The sequence below is a fragment of the Muscardinus avellanarius genome (genome assembly GCF_963383645.1).
Source record: "Muscardinus avellanarius genome assembly, chromosome: 3".
Taxonomy (NCBI): domain Eukaryota; kingdom Metazoa; phylum Chordata; class Mammalia; order Rodentia; family Gliridae; genus Muscardinus; species Muscardinus avellanarius.
The window spans coordinates 17931548-17952926 of record NC_137788.1 but is presented as its reverse complement, the minus strand read 5'-3'; the positions used below and the strand labels follow the sequence as shown (position 1 = coordinate 17952926).

The 21379-nt window shown below is 52.5% G+C and overlaps 1 protein-coding gene across 1 annotated transcript; it reads left to right on the top strand.

Moving 5' to 3' along the window:
- Window positions 1-486: 486 nt before the first annotated feature.
- On the top strand, window positions 487-19150 carry LACTBL1 (lactamase beta like 1; the record flags this gene model as incomplete). The annotated part of the gene is made up of 8 exons (XM_080691342.1): window positions 487-574; window positions 1486-1550; window positions 4810-4945; window positions 9088-9197; window positions 11463-11620; window positions 13678-13916; window positions 16601-16706; window positions 18169-19150. The coding sequence occupies 8 exons, from the start codon at window positions 487-489 to the stop codon at window positions 19148-19150; spliced, it is 1884 nt and encodes a 627-aa protein (XP_080547468.1).
- Between the last annotated feature and the right edge of the window lie 2229 nt (window positions 19151-21379).

The following is a 21379-nucleotide window of genomic DNA, read 5'->3' as shown; positions in this document are numbered from 1 at the left end:
GCTGAGAGAAGAGTCCGGGGACCTAGGGGAGTGTTTCCGAGCAAGCTAGAGGGGGGAGAAGAGCTGGAATCAGATGTGCGCGTGGGTAGGGTGGCCAGCTGTCCTGGTTTGCCTGGGCCCAGGGGTTTCTGGGAACACAGGACTCTGTTAAAAGCAGGACAGCCTTGGTGGCTGGGTGGGGGCGCCATGCTACCTTGTCCTGGGGGTGGAGAACGTGAAACCGGGGCCCTGTTTCCAGCCCTCATCTGTCTTCTGGTAGCTCCCTGCCCCCTCTCTCTTTCCCAGCGCCGCAGGACCTCTCTGTGTCTTTACCCTTATGACTCAGTTTCTGGCCCACAGGGTCTCCTGGGCTGTAGACCCCAGTCCTCAAGGCACCAGAATCTTCCATGCCTTGGAGAGAATGAAGACCCAGGTAAGGCACAGGCTTGAGGGGCCTTGAGGCATCGCCCGAGTCACCCTCATCCCATGTCGTCATTGTCAACAAGAATGGCTTTGAGAATTGCCAACCGGAAGCCATTGGTCTCCCTTTCCACACCTCTGGCCGCACCCCAGCTCCTCCCCAGCTGCCTGTTCAGTGAGACGTCCCCCCTCCTGCCCCGGCCCTCTCTGTGCTTTCTTTTTTGTATTGGAGATCAAACCCACAGGGAGATAGAAAGGACTATACCCCAGCCCTTCCCTTGTTTCAAAGCAGGAGCTCCTCCTGTCTCAGCCACTCAGTTGCTGGGGTTACAGGTGTGAGCCACCACACCCAGCGAAGTTCCTCCACACTCTGTCTGGCTCACTCAGAGAAACTCTGACAGTTCTAGCGACCAATCGGTGTTGGTTTCTTGGGGCTTTGACACAGTCTCATTTGTGAGATAGAATGATCTGGAGGTGCAGAATGATTGTTGTCCTCATTATGCAGATGAGAAAATTAAGATTTCACGAGGTGGAGTCTTCTGACCCAAGCTAGAAAGGGCAGAGCCCATCCGGTCCTGCCTCCCTCCGGTCCCACCCTCTGTGGGGGAAGGTGCCACCTGGACCGCAGTAGGTCCTTGGGGATTGTTTTCTGAATGAATGCATGCACGCACAAAAAGGTGCTGCTCCCGAGTGGGCTGTGAGGAAGAGGAGAGGGGGTGAGGGCCACTGGGGTGCGCAGGGGGGCCATCTGTGGGGGTTGGGAGAGGAGGGCGATTCCCCGTGGCTCCCACAGCTGGCGAAGGGCTTAGAGGCTAAATCCCGACTCTGCTTTTTGGAATAAATCCTGAGGTTGGACACAGACGGAAGATGAGGCTGAGCTCAGGAGGGCTGCAGAGTGGGGGTGCAGCCCCCCCTGCATGTGGAGGTGGGGTGGGTGGCACAGAGCACGGAGCTCGAGCCACTGCCCACAGCCTCAGCCTGAAGGTCTGAATGTCACTCTTGGGCTGCAGTGAGCTGGGGTGCCTGGTCAAGCCGGGGCACCTGTCTTGCTGGCCCTGGCCCACGGCTCTTGGCGCCTCCCCACAGGGCAGCAGATTCATACGCAGAGCGCAGAGGTACAGTCTGCCTGGAGCCACTCCTCAGACTCCCAGGTGAGGCCTCCTAGTGCTCTTGGGATTTGCTTTTTTTTTGTACTAGGAATTGTTCTGGGGGCAGTCTACCTCTGGGCTACATGCTCAGCTCTATTTTATTTATTTATTTATTTATTTATTTATTTATTATTTTTTGGTGGTACTGGGGTTCCTGGAAACCCTTCTACCTCCAGGCTACACTCCCAGATCTATTTTTGTACTTTTTTTTTTTAATGTGGCAACAGGGTCTCTCAAGCCAGAATGACTGGCCTCGAACCTGCGCGACCCTCCTGTCTCCGCCTCCCAAGCGTGGGGATTACAAGCGTGCGCCACCGCGCCCGGCGTATTTTTCATTTTAAGACAGGACCTTGCTAAATTTCTTAAGGTCTCACTAAGTTGCTGACACTGTTCTTGAACCTAGGAGTCTCCTGCTTCCTAAATACTAGGTTCACAGGCACATGCCACCACGTCTGGATCTCCTGTTTTTCTTCTTTTTTTTTGTACTGGGGATTGAATCAAGGGGCATTCTACCTCCAAGCTATATCCTCAGCCCTATTTTTTTATTTTTATTTTGAAACAAGGTCTCGTTAGGTTGAGATGAGAGTCTCACTACTTGATGAGGCTGTCCTCAAACCTGCAATCCTCCTGTCTCAGCCTTCCAAGTAGTGGGAATACAGGCGTGCACCACCAAGTCCACCTCTTGGGATCTTTAATGAACCCCTTTTATAAAAACTGAGCAGCTGGGCGTGGTGGCGCATGCTTGTAATACCAGCATTCGGGAGGCTGAGACCGGAGGATATCGTGGTTCAAGGACAGCCTCAGCTACTTAGTGAGGCCCTCTGCAACTCAGTGAGACGCTGTTTCAAAATAAAAGAATAAACAATAGGGCAGAGGGTATAGAATGCCCCTGGGTTCCATCCCCAGACCCGTGAAAAACAAAAGCAAAACAAAACAACAAAACAACAACAACAACAACAACAACAACAACAACAACAAACTGAGCAGCTGGGCGTGGTGACGCAGTTTGTAATCCCAGCACTTGGGAGGCTGAGACAGGAGGATCGCAGTTCGCGGACAGCCTCAGCTACTTAGTGAGGCCTTCTGCAACCCAGATCCTGTTTCAAAATAAAGAGTAGGCCTGGGAATGTAGCTTGGAGGTAGAATGCCCCGAGGTTCCATCTCTAGTACTGCAAAACAAAACAAAACAAAAAACCCTAAACCAGATGTCAGGCATGGTGATGGGACATATATAGCATATATACTAATATATATATATATATATGGCTACATAGCTCAGAAGCAGATGCCCTGGGTTCAAACCCCAGTACCACAACAAAGCAAAACAAAAGCAGCGGTATTCCCCTGTCATCTCAACTACTTGGGAGGCTGAGGCAGCGGGTTGTAAGTTTGAGGCCAGCATGGGCCATTTAATAAGACCCTGTCTCATAATAAAAAGGGCTAGGGGATGCAGCTCAGTGGTGGGGCCCCTGCCTAGACACAGGAGATCCTGTGTTCAAACCCCAGTACCTCAAGACAAAACAACAAACAACAAAAACTGAGTTGTCACTTAGAAATAATAAATTTGCAAAGTTTGATGAGTTTTGACAAGTGCACTCAGTTTCATAAGCACCGCCACGGCTAGCTTGGACAACCTGATCACCTCCTAAGTTCCTTTCTTTCTTTTGTAGCTGCCCCAGCCCCAGCCCCAATCCCAGCCCCAGGCAATCAGAGTTGTTTTCTGTCCTTCTAGTTTGACCTCTTCTAGAATGTTATATATCCTGTATCATGTAGCCTTTTGAGTCTGGCTTATTTCACTTAGTATCATACTGTAGACATCCATCTGCAGCTGGGCGTGTTGGCGCACGCTTGTGATCCCCGCGCTTGGGAGGCGGAGACAGGAGGATGGCACGGGTTCGAAGCCAGCCTCAGCTACTTAGTGAGGCTCTCAGCAACTTAGTGAGACCCTGTTTCCAAATAAAATAAAAAAAAGGTCTGGGAGTACAGTTGAGAGGTAGAAAGCCCCTGGGTTCCACCCCCAGAACCACACACACACACACACACACACACACACACACACACACACACGAAATCCATCCGCCCTGCGGTGTTTCTCAGCGGCCTTCCATTGTTTGGATCCACTGTACTTTGTGTATTTATTCACCAATTGGAGGACATTGGGTTTGATTCTGGCCTTCAAAAATTAAAGAATGGCTTTGGCTGAGAGAGGAAGATTGCAGGTTTGAGGCCAGACTTAACAGCTTAGAGAGACTCTGTTTCAAAATAAAAAATAAAAAGGAGCCGGGCGCGGTGGTGCACGCTTGTAATCCCAGCAGTTGGAAGGCTGAGACCGGAGGATCTCAGTTTGAGGACAGCCTCAGCTATTTAGTGAGGCCCTTTGCAACTCAGTGAGACCCTGTTTCAAAATAAAGAATAAAAAAATAGGGCAGGGGGTGTAGCTTGGAAGTAGAATGCCCCTGGGTTCCATCCTTAGTACTGCAAAAACCAAACCAAAATAAACAATAAGAATGAGAGAGAGAGAGGGAATGTTTTGTTGTGAACCCCAAACTCTAGAGCTGGAAGATACTTTTAAAATCCAGTGATATTTCCAGATGTAAAAGTAAATTCTCTACAGATATCTCAACCCTCTCAACAACCAAAGAAACAGAAGCCCAGAGAGGGGAAGGGACTTACCCAGGATGATAGCGGGCTTAGGAGGTAGGGCTGAGATTTGAACCTGAGTCTTTTAACTCGTGGGACAAAATAAAATTTGAAAACATTTCCTGAGAGCCAGGAACTATTAGTATCTGACTGAATTCAGTTGCAAGGATTAAATGAAGTAATGTTCATGAATTGCTTAGAACAATCCTAGAACATGGTAGACTAGTGTGTGTCGATACCTACCATGCGCTAGCGGCTGAGCCAGCACTGGAGATACAGCTGTGGACAGAAGGGAACTTTCCCCTGCTCTGCTGGGCCAGCCAGGAGGGACAGGTCTTGGATTCCACTATGCCAGCTGCCTGAGGATGGAGACTCCAGAGGCTGGTTCGCTGCAGAACCCAGGGACCTGGTGTCTGCTGGGTGGGCAGGAAAGAGATACTAAGAGGACAAGAACAAAGGCTGGCATGAGTGTGCACAGGGGCGAGCCGCTGAGGGGGTCTGGAGCTGCAGGCTCTCGTGGTGTCCTGTCCGGGTGAACCTGAGGCACAGGAGGTGTTGGGTGGGGTCCTTCTCTCTTTCCTACAGCTGACCCCCACGGCTGCCCTGTGTCCTTCCCTTCCAGGCAGGCTGGCAGCTCCACCTGCCAAAAGTGAAAAAGAGGTGGTTCTTCCCCATCTCCAGTGGCCTCCTCTTCCTGTTCTCGGTGGTCATGACTGGCTGCTTCCTGTGGCAGTATCACCTCCCCAAGGTGCAGACAGGTGAGTGCTGAAGTGGTCCATCCCAGTAGTTGGGAGGCTAAGTCAGGAGGATCTCAGGTCTGCAGGCAGCCTCAGCAACGTAGGGAGACTCAGCAACCCAGTGGGACTCTGTTTCAAAATAAATGGAAAGGACTAGGGTGTAGCTCAGGGCTAGAATGCCCCTGGCTCCAATCCTCAGTACCCCCTCCCCCCCCAAAAAAAAAAGAAAGAAAGAAAAGAAAGGAAAAAAGAAACAACAGAACAACAGTGAGTGCTGCCTGGCTCCTAGGCTTTGAGCTGCCACCGGGCTGGGATCCAGGGAGGACCAGAAGATCTAGACTCAAGAGCTCTGGCCTCTAGCCTCACTCTGGGTCTCACCGTGCATCTTTGAGCCAGTTGTATGACCTCTTTGGGCCTTGATGCTCTTGTGTATAAAGTGAGGACCTCGATGCTATCAGGGTTTCCCCAAGGCACCCAGTCTGGAGATAAAACTCAGGGACCCTTAAAAGTACAAGAAAAGTATTTTTCTTGCTTGGCCTTCAACTAACATGGTGGTGCATGTTTGTAGTCCTAGTACTTGGGAGGCTAAGACAGGAGGATTGCAGGTTCTTGGGCAGCCTCAAGTACTTAGTGAGACCCTTTGCAATTTAGTGAGACCGTGTTTCAAAATAAAGAATAAAAAATAGGGCTGGGGGTGGAGCTCAGAGCTACGTAGAATGCCCCTGGGTTTGATCCCCGGTACCACAAAAAAACCAAAAACCTAGGCCGGGCGTGGTGGCTCACGCTTATAATCCCCATGCTTGGGAGGCTGAGACAGGAGGATCGCACAGGTTCAAAGCCAGCCTCAGCTACTAAGTAAGGCTCTCAGCAACTTAGTGAGACCCTGTTTCCAAATAAAATATAAAATAGGTCTGGGAGTATAGCCCGGAGGTAGAAAGCCTCTGGGTTCCACCTCCAGTACTAAAACAAACAAACAAACAAACAAACAAACAACAAACCTGATAGGATCTTGGGGTCCTTGCCCTCTTCAAAGACCCTTCCATCTCCAAAACAGAGACCCTGAGGACAACTCAGGTATCCATGGATAGAGGCTGCTCTTTCTTTTCCCTTTCTTTCTTTCTTTCTTTCTTTCTTTCTTTCTTTCTTTCTTTCTTTCTTTCTTTTGGTGGGTCTGGGGATAAAACCTAGGGGCTTTCTATCTCCGAGCTATACCCCCAACCCTATTTTTATTCTTTATTTTGAAACAGGGTCTCACTGAGTTGCTTGCAAAGGGCTTCACTAAGTAGCTGAGGCTGGCTTTGAACTTGGGAGATCCTCCTGTCTCAGCCTCTGAAGTACTGGGATGACAAGCCTGCGCTACCACACCTGACTTGAGGATGCTGTATCTTGCAGGCTCTCTCCTTCCTGAACTGGTCAAGGTCCAGCAAAGGGCTCACCATTGCTGGGGATGAACAGCATGTCTCTGTGGGTATAGCATCCCGGGGACCTCCAACCTGCTGAGATCCCGGATGGTCCAGAGCCTTGGGTCTCTCAGGGTAACATGCCTTTGCCCATCTTCACTCTGGGTGACGGAGGCCCCAGAGCTCAGTGAGCACCCTGGATTTCCAAAGGGCTGTCGCTTTTTTTTTTTTCCCTCGCAGACATGGCTCGCTTGCTTTCTTTCTTTCTTTCTTTCTTTCTTTCTTTCTTTCTTTCTTTCCTTCCTTCCTTCTTTCTTCTTTTAGTGGTACTGGGGGTGGAACCCAGGGGCTTTTCTCCTCCGGGCTATACTCCCAGACCTATTTTCTATTTTATTTGGAAACAGGGTCTCACTAAGTTGTTGAGCCTCACTAAGTAGCTGAGGCTGGTTTCGAACCTGCGCGATCCTCCTGTCTCAGCCTCCCAAGCGCTGGGATTACAAGTGTGCACCATCATGCCAGGCTCTTTTTATTTTTATTTTTTTGCCAATTCCTTCCTCTCCCACCTCATCCCTTTCTAAGATACATTCCTTGATGAGGGGCTTCTTAGTTCCTTAAGAAAATAGCCCCCAGCTGGGTGGGCTGGCCTGTCCCCTGGGGCTGTTCTTTACAAAATATTAAATTACCAGTTCGTGCCGGGCATGGTGGCGCACGCTTGTAATCCCCGCACTTGGGAGGCTGAGACAGGAGGATCGCACAGGTTCGAAGCCAGCCTCAGCTACTTAGGCTTTTGGCAACTTAGCGAGACCCTGTTTCCAAATAAAATATTTAAAAAAAGGTCTGGGAGTATAGCCTGGAGGTAGAAAGCCTCTAGGTTCCACCCCTAGTACCACCAAAAAAAAATATAAATAAATAAATAAATAAATAAATAAATAAATTACCAGTTCGTAGTGAAATGGTATTACTATACGTACATAAAATGAATTATTAGGCTGTTTTTTTTTTTTTTGTGTGTGTGTGGTACTGGGGATGGAATCCAGGAGCATTCTACCTCTGAGCTATACATGCAGCCCTATTTTTCAGTCTTTTTTTTTTTTTTTTGAAACAGGGTCTCACTGAGTTGTGAAGGGCCTTGCAAAGTAGCTGAGGCTGTCCACGAACCGTAATCCCCACTACCCAAAATAAATAAATAAATACATAAATAAAAAATAAGCAAACAAACAGGGTATTGCTCAGTTGCTTAGGCTGGTCTCGAGCCTGTGATCCTCCTGTCACAGCCTCTAAAGTACTTGGATTATAGACCTTTTTTTTTTTTTGGCAGTACTGGGGATGGAACCCAGAGGCATTCTACCTCCAAGCCACACCCCTATTTTTAGTAGGGGCCTATTTTTTAAGTCTTTATTTTTTGAAACAGGGTCTCATTGAGTTGTGAAGGGCCTCGCTAAGTGGACAGCGATCACTGCCCATGAACCCAATCGTGATCCTCCAGTCTCTGCCTCCCGAGTGCTGGGATTATACAAGTGTGCGCCACCACGCCCGGCTGATTATAGACCTTTTTTACATTTTACTTTGAAACAGGGTCTCAGTGAGTTGCTGAGGCTGTCCATGAACCTCCATCCTTCATGGGCCTCCACGCCTGGCTTATTCTTCATTTTGAAACAAGGTCTCACTAAATTGCAGAAGGAGGGCCTCACAAGTTGTTAAGCCTGGCCTCGAACCTCGATCCTTCATTCTCAGCCTCCCAAGTACTGGGATTACAAACACAAGCCACCACACACACAGCTTCTCCTCTGATTATTAAACCTATGCTGTGGACTTGTTGAAAGCGCTTCCTTCCCCACAGTAACCAGCACTCCAAGCCTCCTGGCCTGCGGTTTCTCAATTCTGCCTGCTGTCTGGAAGTTTTACAGCTTGTCTAACCTGGGTTCCTCCCACCTATCAGGCAACCTGTGGAGCAGGGCCTGTTTCTTCTCAAGGCTGCTATCCCAGTCCTGTCCACCAGGTGGCGGTGTCTCCAGGGAGCAAGTCCCTTAAGGCCGTGCTTCAAAAGTTGCCCTATCTGGCTGTTAAATTGCAAAGCCAGACAGATTCCCGGGAAGTGGGAAGCGCACTTGCCTATCATGCTTGAGGCCCCAAGTTCCATTTGCAGCACCGCAAAACAAACAAACAAACAAACAAACAAACAAACAAACAAACAAACAAAGTGAGGTCTGAGGCTGCTGGGGTGATGCTGCGGCCAACACCCCGCCTCCTTCCCTGAGCTGCAGGACAGCCACGCCTGAGCAAAGGCAGGATGGGACCCAGCCCGCTGCCCACTCTGGCGAGGGGATGGGTTGTCCAGGCGCCTTAGGCCTGAAGCCTAGCTGTGGCTCCAAGTCCACTTCTCCACCCGCACATGGATAGTCAGCATGTGGACCAGGGACAGACAGACAGAGGGGCAGAGCCTGCCCCAGAGCTGAGCCCAGGACCACACCCATAGGAAGCTGGCTAAGCAGGAGGGGCTCGGCAGCTGCCAGCCAGGAACTGTGGCCGGAGGGGAACCTGGAGGGCCAGCGTGGCCTCGGCCTCCCCCTCCTGGCACAGTCTGTTGCTCTGCCCGCTGCCCTCGGCGCCTGCACCAGGCCCCATACCAACCTCTGCTGATGGGGCTCTTGTTGGCTCCGGGGGTCTGTCCCCAGGCTGCCAGCTGCCCTCATCCAGGATGACCAGTCAGTCTCTTGCCCCGATTTCCAGCCCTTATTCACCAGGCGATCTCCCTCCGTCCAGGTCCCTTGGGTCCACAGCCGACCTCCGCCCCGGTGAGGATGTGTCCCCGGCACCCTGAGCCCGTGCCCCTGGCCCACCCCCTCCCTGTGTTGAAGGAAGCCCTGGAAAAGGTCAGTGGTGACCAGGAGGGATCTGGGCTGTGGGCGAGGCCTGGGGGAGGCGCACGACCTCCGTGCTGAATGTGGCCTTCATTCATTCATTCATTCACTCATTCATTCAATGTGTTTCTTTTTCTTGTGCTACTGGGAATGGAACCAAGGGGCATTCTACTTTTGAGCCACATCCCCCAAATCTGCTTTGTTCTTTTATCTTTAATCTTCATTATTTACTTACAGCACTCAGGGTTGAATCCAGGGGTATTCTTCCTCTGAGCTACACCCCCGGAACTATTTTATTTTTATTTTTAAACAGGGTCTCACTAAGTTGCAGAGGGCCTCACTAAGTAACTGAAGCTGGCTGTGAACCTGCAGGTCCTCCTGTCTCAGCCTCTCGAGTACAGGGATTACAAGTATGTGCCACCATGTCTGGCTTCCTTTTTATTATTATTTAGAAATAGGGTCTCACTAGGTTGCTGAGAGTCTTACTACCTGCTGAGGCTGTCCTCGAACTTGTGACCCTCCTGTCTCAGCCTCTCAAGTACTAGGATTACAAATGTGCACCACCACCACCGCACCTGGCTATTCTTTTTTTTTTTTTTTTTTTTTTGAAATAGGGTCTAAGTTGCTGAGGCTGGCCAAAACTTCGATCTACCTGCCTCAGCCTCCCAGGCACTGTGATTACAGGTGTGCACCACCACACCTGGCTTCCAAAGGTTTCTTGAGCACCTACTCTGTGCCTGGCCCAGGGGATGAGGGAGGGAGACACTGATCTGTAGTGAAAGGGACCAGTCAGGACAGCAAATATTCCTGTGATGGGGAAGGAGTGAGGATCAGGAAAGTTTACGGGCTGTGGGGGAATGGAGGAGCTGGCCTTGCAGTCAGGGAGGGCTTCTGGAAGAAGTGTGTCCTGGCTCGGACCTTGACAAGCAGGAGACACGCAGATGGCATGTGTGTGGTGAGGGAGCTCGCAGGGTGGGGTGGGAGGGGAGCTCAGGCAGAGGGAACAGAACGTGCAAAGGCCCGGAGGCTGCGGGGTGAGGACCTTGCACACAGAGTACCCAGGGGCCACAGGTGGAGGTGAGGAGCGAGGAGATGGGGGAGGATGAGAGCCATGTCAGGGGCCACTGGAATACAATCAAACACGCATGGGCGCACACAGCAGGGCTTTCCCACCACAAGACAGCTCTGCTCTGGGCTGGTCGCCTTAGGAGACAGAGACAAAAGAAACCAATCAGGAGCCTCTGAGCAGCAGTATGGTGGTGGTGGGGGGGCTTGAAACTGCCTTCTGAGGAACAGGTGGTAGGGAGGGGAGAGGAGCTCATGGAAGGAGCAGTGAGAGCCACTGTGGATGTGATGGCCGTCTGCAAACGCCCAAGCAATAAATACTACCAGAGCTGCCTGCTGCCGAGCACTGGCCGGGCTCTGGCTGCCTCTGTCCTCAGGGGGACAGTGAGGCTCAGGGCACAGGGGCGGAAGCCGGAGGCAGCCAGGGCCCACCCAGCGTACGTAAGAGCATCCCCAAGGTGCGTGGTAGTTTAAGAACATAGCAGGTGCCTGTGGGTTCAACCCCGAGTACCACCACCAGCAAAATGGGGGCTGCACTCAGCACAGGATCCAATCTTGATTCCGCCAGCCGTCAGCCACATGCGCAAGTCATGCGAGATCCCACGGACTCAGTGTCCTCATCTGTTAAGTGGGGAGAAGTGGCACTGACTTACTGTGAGGCTACGTGGACTAATGAGTGGAAAGCCAGGCCTGGCACAATCCAGCAACGTCAGTGGGATCACCCTTATACTTCAGCACTGAAAAGAGTGAGCCATTTTCAACATTTCCAAGGGGCCCAGGGGCCCTTTATAAAGAGTGAATCCCTGGCTGGGTGTGGTGGTGCATGCCTGTAATCTCAGTACTTGGGAGGTTGAGACAGGAGGATCGCAGGTTTGAGGACAGCCTCGGCAACCTAGAGAGAGACCCTGTTTCAGAAACGGAAAAATAAAGAGGGGTGGCTGTAGCTAAGAGGTAGACTGCCCCTAGTTCAATCTCTAGTTCTATTAAATCTAGATTCAACCCCTCTCTCCCTTTTTTTATTTTGCCAAGGAAATGCTTCCTTGAGCAGAATCTCCTGACGCGGCCCGATGTCAAAACAGACTTCTGGGGGGGCTCTGAGTGAGGCTGGGGCCACCGCATGGGCGTGGCTTGGAGACCTGGGGCCTGAGGATCACTGGGTGCTGTGTGCAGGGTGTGGCTGTGACTCTGAGCCTCCTGTTCTCCTCCCTCAAGGTGGATGGGATCCTGCGCCAGGCGATGTCTGCCCCGGGCCTGGCTGCTATGTCCGCAGTCGTCATCCACAATGACACTGTGCTCTGGACGGGCAACTTCGGGAAGAAGAATGGCTCAGACCCCAATTCTGGGGCCCCCAATGAGTACACCATGTACCGGTTAGCTGGGCCACCCCCAGGGTCCTGTGCCGGGAGGGGGCAAGGGACTTAGGAGCCAGGCAGGCCCATGAAAATCATGGCTGGGGGTCCAAGCTGCCGGGGGCCATGATTAGGTCCTGATGAAAGAGAAACCAGCTGGGGTGGGGTGAGAAGGTCTCAGTCTGAGACCCGTGACCTACCTCAGTTCTCATCCCCAAGAGCCAAAATACTTTAGCCTAAGAGACACAGGAACCAGGGCACAGCGTTTAACAGGAGGAGACAGGGAAAGGCCACGGGGCTCTAGCGCAGAGGAGGGGTCTCGAGAGGGTGGCCGCACTGGTGCTCAGTAGGCCGAGGCTGACCCTGCTGCCAGGGAGCGCGGTCAAATATCTGTGGCTGCAGCTCTGTCCGCTGGCGTTGCGGCTCCGTGAGCTTGCCTACCGCCCTTACCACCGCTGCCACCAGGGCCGTGGCTACGCTCCTCCCTTACTACTGCTCCTCCGGCTCAGCACTGCTCAGCTCCTCTGCTTCCAGGAGGCCAGCTTATATATCTCTGCAATTCCTCTGATTGGTCCTTGGCTCTGAGCTCTGATTGGTCCGTTTCAATTCCTCTTTGGAATCTCTGATCAGTCTTGACCTAGAATTCAGGGAGAGTGGCCTGCAGCTGGCTAAGCCCTTATCCTTTATCACTGACTATTCTTAGGAGAGTGGAGTTCAAAGAGCAGTCAGTGAGTCTAATGTCTCACCACAGTGGACACAGGCGAGAAAGGGGTCTCCTTTAGAGCCCTTGGTCTCAAACCTCTCAGACTAGAAAAGGCCCCCTCTGTCTCCCCACCTCTTCCATGAGCCACGCAGGAACCATAATGCTAGTCTTAGCTCTAGGTCCCCGCGAGCCGGCAGCAGTGGCTCAGAGGAAAGCACCTCGGGACGCTTGCATACCCAGGATCCTCCCCCTGGGTGCTGCCTGCAGGACCCTCAGAGCCCACAAAGTAGCCAGGTGTGGTGGCGCCTGTAATCTCAGTTCTTGGGAGGCGGAGACAGGAGAATGACAAATTTGAGGCCAGCCCTAGAAACTTAGCAAGTCAAATTTAAAAAGATAAGAATGGCTGGGGGCATAGCTCAAAGAAAGAACGCCCCTATGTTCAATCTCCAATACCAAAACAAAACAAAAAGCTCCAATGCAAAGTGAATTCCTCCATTCCCTGGAATACTGTGGGAGGCCAGGGGTCCAGAGGGAATTAGCCTTCACCCTGCACCCGCTTAGTGCCCGGCGGGGTGCCAGCGATTCCATTTGCTGTCACTTCCTGAGCGCTTACCCCCTGCCAGGTGTGTTGACTAGCATTTTGCACATACACTCTCCTTCAATCCTTCTTACAACCTGTGGAGCTAGTAATTTGCCCAATGCCCTGAGTTCAATCCCCAGCAACACACATGCGCACGTGTGTGCGCGCACACACACACACACACACACACACACACACACACACACACACACTTGTTCAACCCAGCTAGGTATGGCAGTGCATGCCTATAATCCCAGTACTTGAGAGGCTGAGACAGGAGGATTTCAGGTTTGAGGATGACAGCTTCAGCAACTTAGTGAAACCCTAAGCAACTCAGGGAGACCCTGTTTCATACTTAAAAAAAAAAAATAAGCTTGGGAGTGTTCAATTTTAGTTTCAAAAAAAAAAAAAAAAAACCCCAAAAAAACAAAGCAAGCCGGGCATGGAGGCGCACACTTGTAATCCCAGCCAGGGGGAGACAGGAGGATTGCAGGTTGGCGGCCAGCCTCAGCTACTTAGTGAGGCCCTCTGCAACTTAGTGAGACCTTGTTTCAAAATAAAGAATTAAAAAAAAAAAAAATGGGGCTGGGGATGTAGCTCAGTGGCCGAATGCCCCTGGGTTTAATCCCCAGTAGCACAAAAAACAAAACAAAACAAAATGCCCAGCCCAGCCCCCCTGTCTTTGGAGAATGTCCCCCTCAGAGGATGGCCAGGGTGGAAGGCGGGGGTGGGCAGAGGGCGGGAGTGGCTGTGGGCCAACAGGCTGCCTCTGCCCCCGTGCTGCAACGCCTACAGGATCGCCAGCGTCTCCAAGATCTTCCCCGTGCTCATGCTGTACCGCCTGTGGGAAGAGGGCACCGTGGCCTCTCTCGACGACCCTCTGGAGCGGTACGCCAGCACCTTCACCATCCGCAACCCGCTGGGCGTGGCACCAGCCCCTGAGCAGCAGGGCCAAAAGGAGGGGCTGGAGGAGGTGGGTCCAGCGCCCAGGCCCTCGCCCGTCACCCTCCGAAGGATGGCCAGCCAGCTCTCAGGTGAGTCTCAAAACTTACCTGGCACCACACAAACCGTTTCAGATGGGGACCCTAGGGGGCCCTGCTCTGCTTCCTGAACGGGCCACACTTCCTTACCTGCAGCACTGGGGTAGAAGGATCTCGGAAGGTAAAAGCAAGGCGAGGCTGGGAATTCAGATCAAATAGACAATCGGTCTGCAGCTCTGCATCAAGTTTGCAGGTCGACATCAGGTTCTTAGGCCAACAGCAAGCCAATAAGTTAGAGTGTGTAAGCAGTTCCACAGTAGAGATCTAGTGTCCCTCGATATACATATAAAGATCATCTGCGAATCCAGATGGAAATGGGTAAGGATAGGATCAGAATCAATAGTTCACAGAAAAGGCTCTTAAAAATACTTGGAAAGTGCAAAGATGCGCAGTCTCATAACAAAAGAAACGCAGAATAAAATAAAAATCCTGCTCCAAAGCTGGGAGTGGTGGTGCACACCTATGCGCCCAGTGCTTGGGAGGCTCAGACAGGAGGGCTGCGGGTTTGGGAAAGCCTCAGCAATTTAGCAAAGCCGGAAGCAAATTAGTGAGATGACTCTGATTCAAAATTAAAAATAAAATTAAATAAAATAGGGCCGGGCTATAGCGCAGAGGTAGAATGCCTTGGATCCAATCACCAGCATTCACACACACACACACACACACACACACACACACACACACACACACACAGTGAGGCAGTGAGGTCATGGTGAAACAGGTCCTCTTACACATTAAGGGTGGAAATTTATGTTGACAGAGCAGTGTGGAAGTCCCTCAGCAGTATTTATCACAACTCAAAATGCAGGGATTAAGCTAGGTAGTGCATGCTTGTAATTCCAGTACTTGGGAGGCTGAGATAATAGGATTGCAGGTTCTCCATCAGCCTCAGCTACTTAGGGAGGCCTTCTGCAACTTAGTGAAACTGTTTAAAAAATAAAGGATAAAAAATAGGGCTGGGGGTGTAGCTGGGAGGTAGAATGCCCCTGGGTTCCATCCCTAGCACCCCCCCACACACACACATACACACACACACACACACACATACACATACACACATACACCCATATACACACACACAGAAATGTAGGAATTAGGGGTGCAGCTCAGTGGCAGAGCAGAGCATGCACATGGCCCCAGCTTCCCTGCAGCAAAAATAAAGTATAGGCCCTGACTCAGAATTTCACTTCCAGGAAAGTCTCTCACAGATGCCCTCACCCATGGTAGCATGAAGTATGTCCGCAGCTCTTCAGCACAGCACAGTTTGTAATAGCAAAAGATGGAAACAATGTCCATTGATATGGGAATCAGCGGGGGAAATATGTCCATCAGTAGGGGAATGGTGAAGTAAATGATGACAATAAAATACCACATAGCCATAAAATTATAATAATACTCTGTAATAAAATGGAAAAAGATATAACATTAAGTAGGAAGGATTTTTTTTTTCCTGTGGTACTGGGGTTCCTGGGAACCCTTCTACCTCTGGGCTACACTCCCATACCTATTTTTTAAAATATATTTTTATTTGGAAACAGGGTCTCTTTAGCTAGCGCGGCTGGCTTCGAACCTGCGCGATCCTCCTGTCTCCACCTCCCAAGCGCAAGGATTACAAGCGTGTGTCACCACGCCCGGCAAGTAGGAAGGGATTTTATAGCAGCATATACAGAATGCTACCATACAAATGGAGAATAAAACTAAAGTATACATATACAACGTATATATGAATATAGACATAATGAATGCATAATATACATATTATACAACAGGTATGTATAATATATATAAATATATAATTTAGTTTAAATATGCATCAGGCTGGGTGTGGTGGCTCATGCTTGTAATTTCAATATTTGGGAGGCGGAGACTGGAGGATCACGGTTCGTGGATAGCTTCAGCTACGTAGCGAGGCCCTCTGCAACTCACTGAGAACCTGTTTCAAAAAATAAAAAGACAAAGCTGGGCGTGGTGGCACATGTTTGTAATCCCCGCATTCGGGAGGCTGAGTCCAGAGGATCGTGGTTCGTGGACAGCCTCAGCTACTTAGTGAGGCCCTCTGCAACTCAGTGAGACCTGGTTTCAAAATAAAGAATAAAAAATAGGGCAGGGGGTGTAGCCAGAGGTCAGATGCCCCTGGGCTCCATCCCCAGACCTGCAATAAAATAAAAAGATGAGCTGGGTGTGGTGGCGCACGCTTGTAATCCCAGCATTTGGGAGGCTGAGACAGGAGGATCATGGTTCGCAGACAGCCTCAGCTACTTAGTGAGGCCCTCCACAACTTAGTGAGACCCTGTTTCAAAATGAAGAATAGAAAATCAGGCTGGGGGTGTAGCTCAGAGGTAGAAGGCTCCTGGGTTCAATCCCCAGCACCCCCTCCCACACACACCAAATTAAACTTTCAACAGTTAATAACAATTATCATTATTTTCTGTGCTGAGGATGAACCCAGGTCCTCATCACGTACACCAGGCAAGCACTCTACCCCCGAGCCACACCCCCAACTCCTAACAATTGTTTATGAGCAGTTAGCATGTGCAGATCCCATCTCATCTTCACACCGGCCCCAGGAGACAGGAATTCTTTCCCTGCTGTTGGAGATAAAAGGCTGGGGCTCACAGAAGTCCAGTAACTCCCAATGAAACCCAGGCCCAGCAGGTCTCACCACTGCCGCTCCCTAGGGCTGCCCAGAAGGCTGCGCGCTACGTCACTGCTGTGGAGGGGCAGCACCCAGGAGGCCCTGAGTCTACTCAAGGACGACGTGCTGGTGGCTGACCCAGGAACCAGGTGAGGAGTGTGCCCAGGCCCAGCCGGGTGTGAGGCACATCCCGAAGACACACACCCTTGGGAGAGTGCTCCATGCCGCATGGTCAGTCAGGAGACACTCAGGGCCCACTGGTTACAGCTCCATCCTACCGCTGGAAAGAGGCTGTCAGGGCAGGGCAGGAGAGCTGGGCTCAGAACCCAGTTCCGCGGGAATCCTTCCATTCATAACTCAACATTTATTATGCACCTACTCTGCCCAGAATGTGCTAAACACTGAGATACAGCAGCGAACAAATCCAACCAAGTCCCTCCCTGGGGAGTTTGCACACTCTGATGAAGGAGAAACAGCGAACAAATAACAGAATAGTTGGGCGTGGTGGCGCACACCTGTAATGCCAGCACTCGGGAGGCTGAGACAGGAGGATTGTAGATTCGAGTCAGCCTCAGCAACTTAGCGAGACTCTCCGCAACTCAGACCCTATTTCAAAATAAAAAAATGAAAAGGGCTGGGGGGGGTGCAGCTCAGAAGTGGAGTACCCCTGGATTCAACCCCCAGTAGTACCAAGGGGAGAAAAAATAAATAAATGAATGGGATACGATGACTGGGAGTGGATTGCTGGGTGACCGCTGAACAAAGCCACCCAGCTCTGGAAGCAGCGGGCTGTGGGTCTGAACAGGGGACAGTCGACACTCCTGCCCTAGCGGCCCCCCCCCCCCCAGGCTTGCCGGCCCTGGGCAGGGGCCCTCTTTCAGATCCCCTTTGCCTCTCCAAATGCTCAACCTCAGGCCCCACTGCCCTTAAGGAAGAAAGATCCCAAGTGATGCGGAGAGGAGGTGCTGGGCACTGCGGGCTGGAGTCCTGGCTCTGCTCCAACCTGCTGGGCGCCCTGGGTCAGGTGCTTCACCTCGAGAACCTCACCTTCCTCGTCTGCAAGGCCCAGGAGATGGGCGTAGAGTTCAGGAGAGCCTCAGGTGTGAGAATTTCCATCCATCCCGTTCCTTCCTGACATTACTTTAGAGATTCCGAAGCTGCATCTGCTCTTACCGATGGCTGCTGAAGGCCACATCTGGAGGAGAAGGGTGGTGAGACCCTGCCCCATACTTGTTACCCCTGGGCTCCACCAGTCAAAGGCTTTAACCTTGCATTTGATAGCGTAGGTCATGGAGAGTTGTGGAGGACCCGTAGGGTTCATCGTAGCACTTTGCACGTGCATTGCCGAGCCCCCCTCTCCTCCAACCTGCTGCGTGACCCCGGGCAAGTCCCTGCTCCACTCCAGGCCTTAACCTTCCCGGATGTGGAGCTCAGTTACAGCCAGCGCCTCCCGAGGCCTCGTCTGGGCCTGACCATCCTTCCTCCCTAGCTCTACCGGGCCCAAAGACGCGGGAGACATTCCAGACAGCTTGAGCAAACCGAAGGGTGACTGATCAGGGTCTGGAGATGCTCGTCCCGGGCCTCATCCCAGCGTCACCGCGCTCCTTCCAGGTGTCATTACAGCACACTGGCCTTCTCGCTCCTGGCCCACGTGCTGGCAGCCCACACCGCCCAGGGAGACTACCAGCGCTGGATCGCGGAGAACGTGCTGGAGCCGCTGGGGATGGCGGACACCGGCTTCGACCTCACGGCCCGGGTGCGCACCCGCCTGGCCGCGGGCTTCTACGGCAGCGGCCGGCCGGCGCCGCTCTACGACCTGGGCTGGTACCGCCCGTCCGGCCAGATGTACTCGACGCCCGCCGACCTGGCCAAGCTGGCCGTGGCGCTCCTGGGCGGCGGGCCCCGGCGGCTGCTGCGGCCCGACGCGGCCAGGACGCTGCTGGCGCCGCTGCTGGCCTGCCCGGGCGCCTACCTGGCCCAAGAGACGGGCACGCCCTGGGAGATCCACGCGCAGCGCGGCTACCGCGTGGTGCGCAAGGACGGCGACCTGGACGGCTACGCCGCCACCTTCTCGCTGGTGCCCGCGCTGCGCCTGGGCCTCGTGCTGCTGCTGGCCGGGCCGCGGCCGCCCGGGCCCGACGTGGTGGCCCGGGCCTACGACGCGCTGCTGCCCGCCATGGAGCGCGCGCTGCGGGAGGCCGAGCGCCGCCCCGCGCCGCCGCCCCGCGCGCGCCCCTTCGCCGGCTACTTCTCCTTCGCCAACCGCACCTTCTACGAGGTGCGCGCGGGGCCGGCGGGCGAGCTGCGGCTGCGCCAGTTCGGGCCCCGCGTGGAGGCGCTGCTGCCGCCCGCCTTCCGCACGCTGGCGCTGCGCCACCTGCGGGGCCGCGTCTTCCAGCTGCACGTGGCGCGCCGCTTCCCCTGCGCGCTGCCCCTCGCCGACGCCTGGCTCTCGCTCGAGGCCCAGCACGGCCAGCTGGTCAGCTTCTACCCCCTGGACCGGCACGGGCTGTCCCCCGGCTTCGACGTGCCCGGCCTCAACACCTACGGGGTGCTGCGGCTGCAGCGCCAGCCCGTGTTCAAGCCCCAGTGACCCCGGCCACCCCCTGGCCTGGGCTCTGCGGCCTGCCCCGGTGGGTGGGGGGGATGGCGGGGCGGGATAGGGCCGAGCTACTCAAGTGTGGTCCTTGGAGCCGCTTGGTGGCGCACGCTTGCAATCCCAGCCTTTGGGGGGCTGAAACTGGAGGATCGCGGTTCGCAGACCGCCTCAGCTACTTAGTGAGGCCCTCTGCAACTCAGTGAGACCCTGTTTCAAAATAAAGGATAAAAAAAAAAAAATAGGGCAGCGGGTGTAGCTCGGAGGTCAAATGCCCCTGGGTTCCATCCCCGGACCCTTGGTCCTTGGATGGGGGGCAGTTTGCGAACTGTTCCTTATTGGGGGGGGGATTAAATACAGAAATTTAGAGTAAGCCATTAGAGACTCTCAGAAGCATTTGGAAATTGAAGCATCAATGTTTTTATGTTTGTGGAGACAAAACGTGTGTTTGCATTTTGTCTTTGTGTGTGTGTGTGGGGGGGGGCGGGTCTGGGGATGGAACCCAGGGGCATTGACCTCCGAGCTACACCCCCTGCCCTAATTTTTATTCTTTTATTTTGAAACCAGGTCTCACTGAGTTGCAGAGGGCCTCACTGAGTAGCTGAGGCTGCCCGTGAACGGAGATCCTCCCGTCTCGGCCTCCCGAATGCTGGGATGACAAGCGTGCGCCATCACGCCCGGCTGCATTTTGTCTTTTAAAAATCAACCGTATTGAGTTGCAGCTTTTCTAGAATGAAACACTTCATTAGGGTATAGTTGGATTTATCATTACTTCTCTTTTTCGCAGTAGTCGGGATGGAACCTAGGGCTTTGGGCAAGGTAGGCAGGAGGCCTATCTCTGAGCCTCATGTCTAGTCCCAGTTGGATGATGGTGACATATTTATACCTGCCATTAGAATCAAGATATAGGGCATTCCAGCACCCCCAAGCCTCCCCCCCACTATCCCTTTGCAGTCGGTCCCCTCCCCTCTCCCAGCCCCTGCAGCCACTGATCTGTCACTAGAGATTAGTTTCGCCTGTGCAAGAATGCTCCGCCAAGGGGGTCACACAGCGCAGGCTTCGTGGCTCTCTTCTCCGGCTCAGCATGCCCTTTTTGAGGCTCCTGTCTGTGTGTGCGTCCGTGGCTTGTGCCTTTTTATTCCACTGTGTGGACGTGCCACGGTTTGCTTATCCTCTCATCTGTTGATGGGCGTTTGGGTTGTTTCCAGATCGAGGATATTATGAAAATACCTTTCTGTGCGCGTCTCTCTGTGAATGAGCGCTTTCGTTTCTCTTGGGTGAATTCCCAGGTGTGACTGTCGGGCGGTTTTCCGAAGCACTTGTAACACTTTACGTCCTCAAGGGGCAGCCCGCACCTGCTCTCCTGCCCATGCTGCTGGCTCCGTCGGCATTGAGTCTCTACACATTCTGGATACAAATCCTTTGTCAGGTATAGGTATTGCTAATATTTTCCTCAGTCTTTAGCTTGACATTTCATTTTCTCAATGTTGTCTTTTTCTTTCTTTCTTTCTTTTTGGTATTGGGGCTTGAAGCCAGGAGCATTCTATCTCTGAGCCACATCCCCCAGCTTTTTTCTTTTACACAAGGTCTTCCTACTTGTTGAGAGTCTCAATAAGTAGCTGAGGCTGTCCTTGAACCTGTGATCCTCCTGTCTCAGCCTCTCAAGTACTGAGATTACAGGCATATAGCACCTTGCCCATCTTTAGGGGTATCTTTTGAAGAGCAAGTGTAAGAAAAAATCAGTGTACCCTTTACCCAATTTCCTCCAGGGGAAACAACTTTCAAAACTACTGAAAGCGCCGGGCGTGGTGGCGCACGCTTGTAATCCCCGCGCTGGGGAGGCGGAGACAGGAGGATCGCGCAGGTTCGAAGCCAGCCACACGCTGGCTTAGGAGACCCTGTTTCCAAAATGAAAATGTAAAAATAGGTCTGGGAGTGTAGCCCCGAGGTAGAAGGGCTTCCAGGAACCCCAGTACCACCAAAAAAAAAAAAAAAAAAACAAAAACAAAAACAAAAAAAAACACACACACAAAACAAAAACAAAAACAAAAAAACCTACTGAAAGCAAGACATTGATATAGTCGGGCATGGTGGTGCACTCCTGTAATCCTAGTACTCAGTGACTGAGACAGGAGGACCACAGGTTGAAGGCCAGCCTCAGTAATTTAGCAAGACCCTATTTAGAAATTAAAAAAAATAAGCCGGGCGTGGTGGCGCACGCTTGTA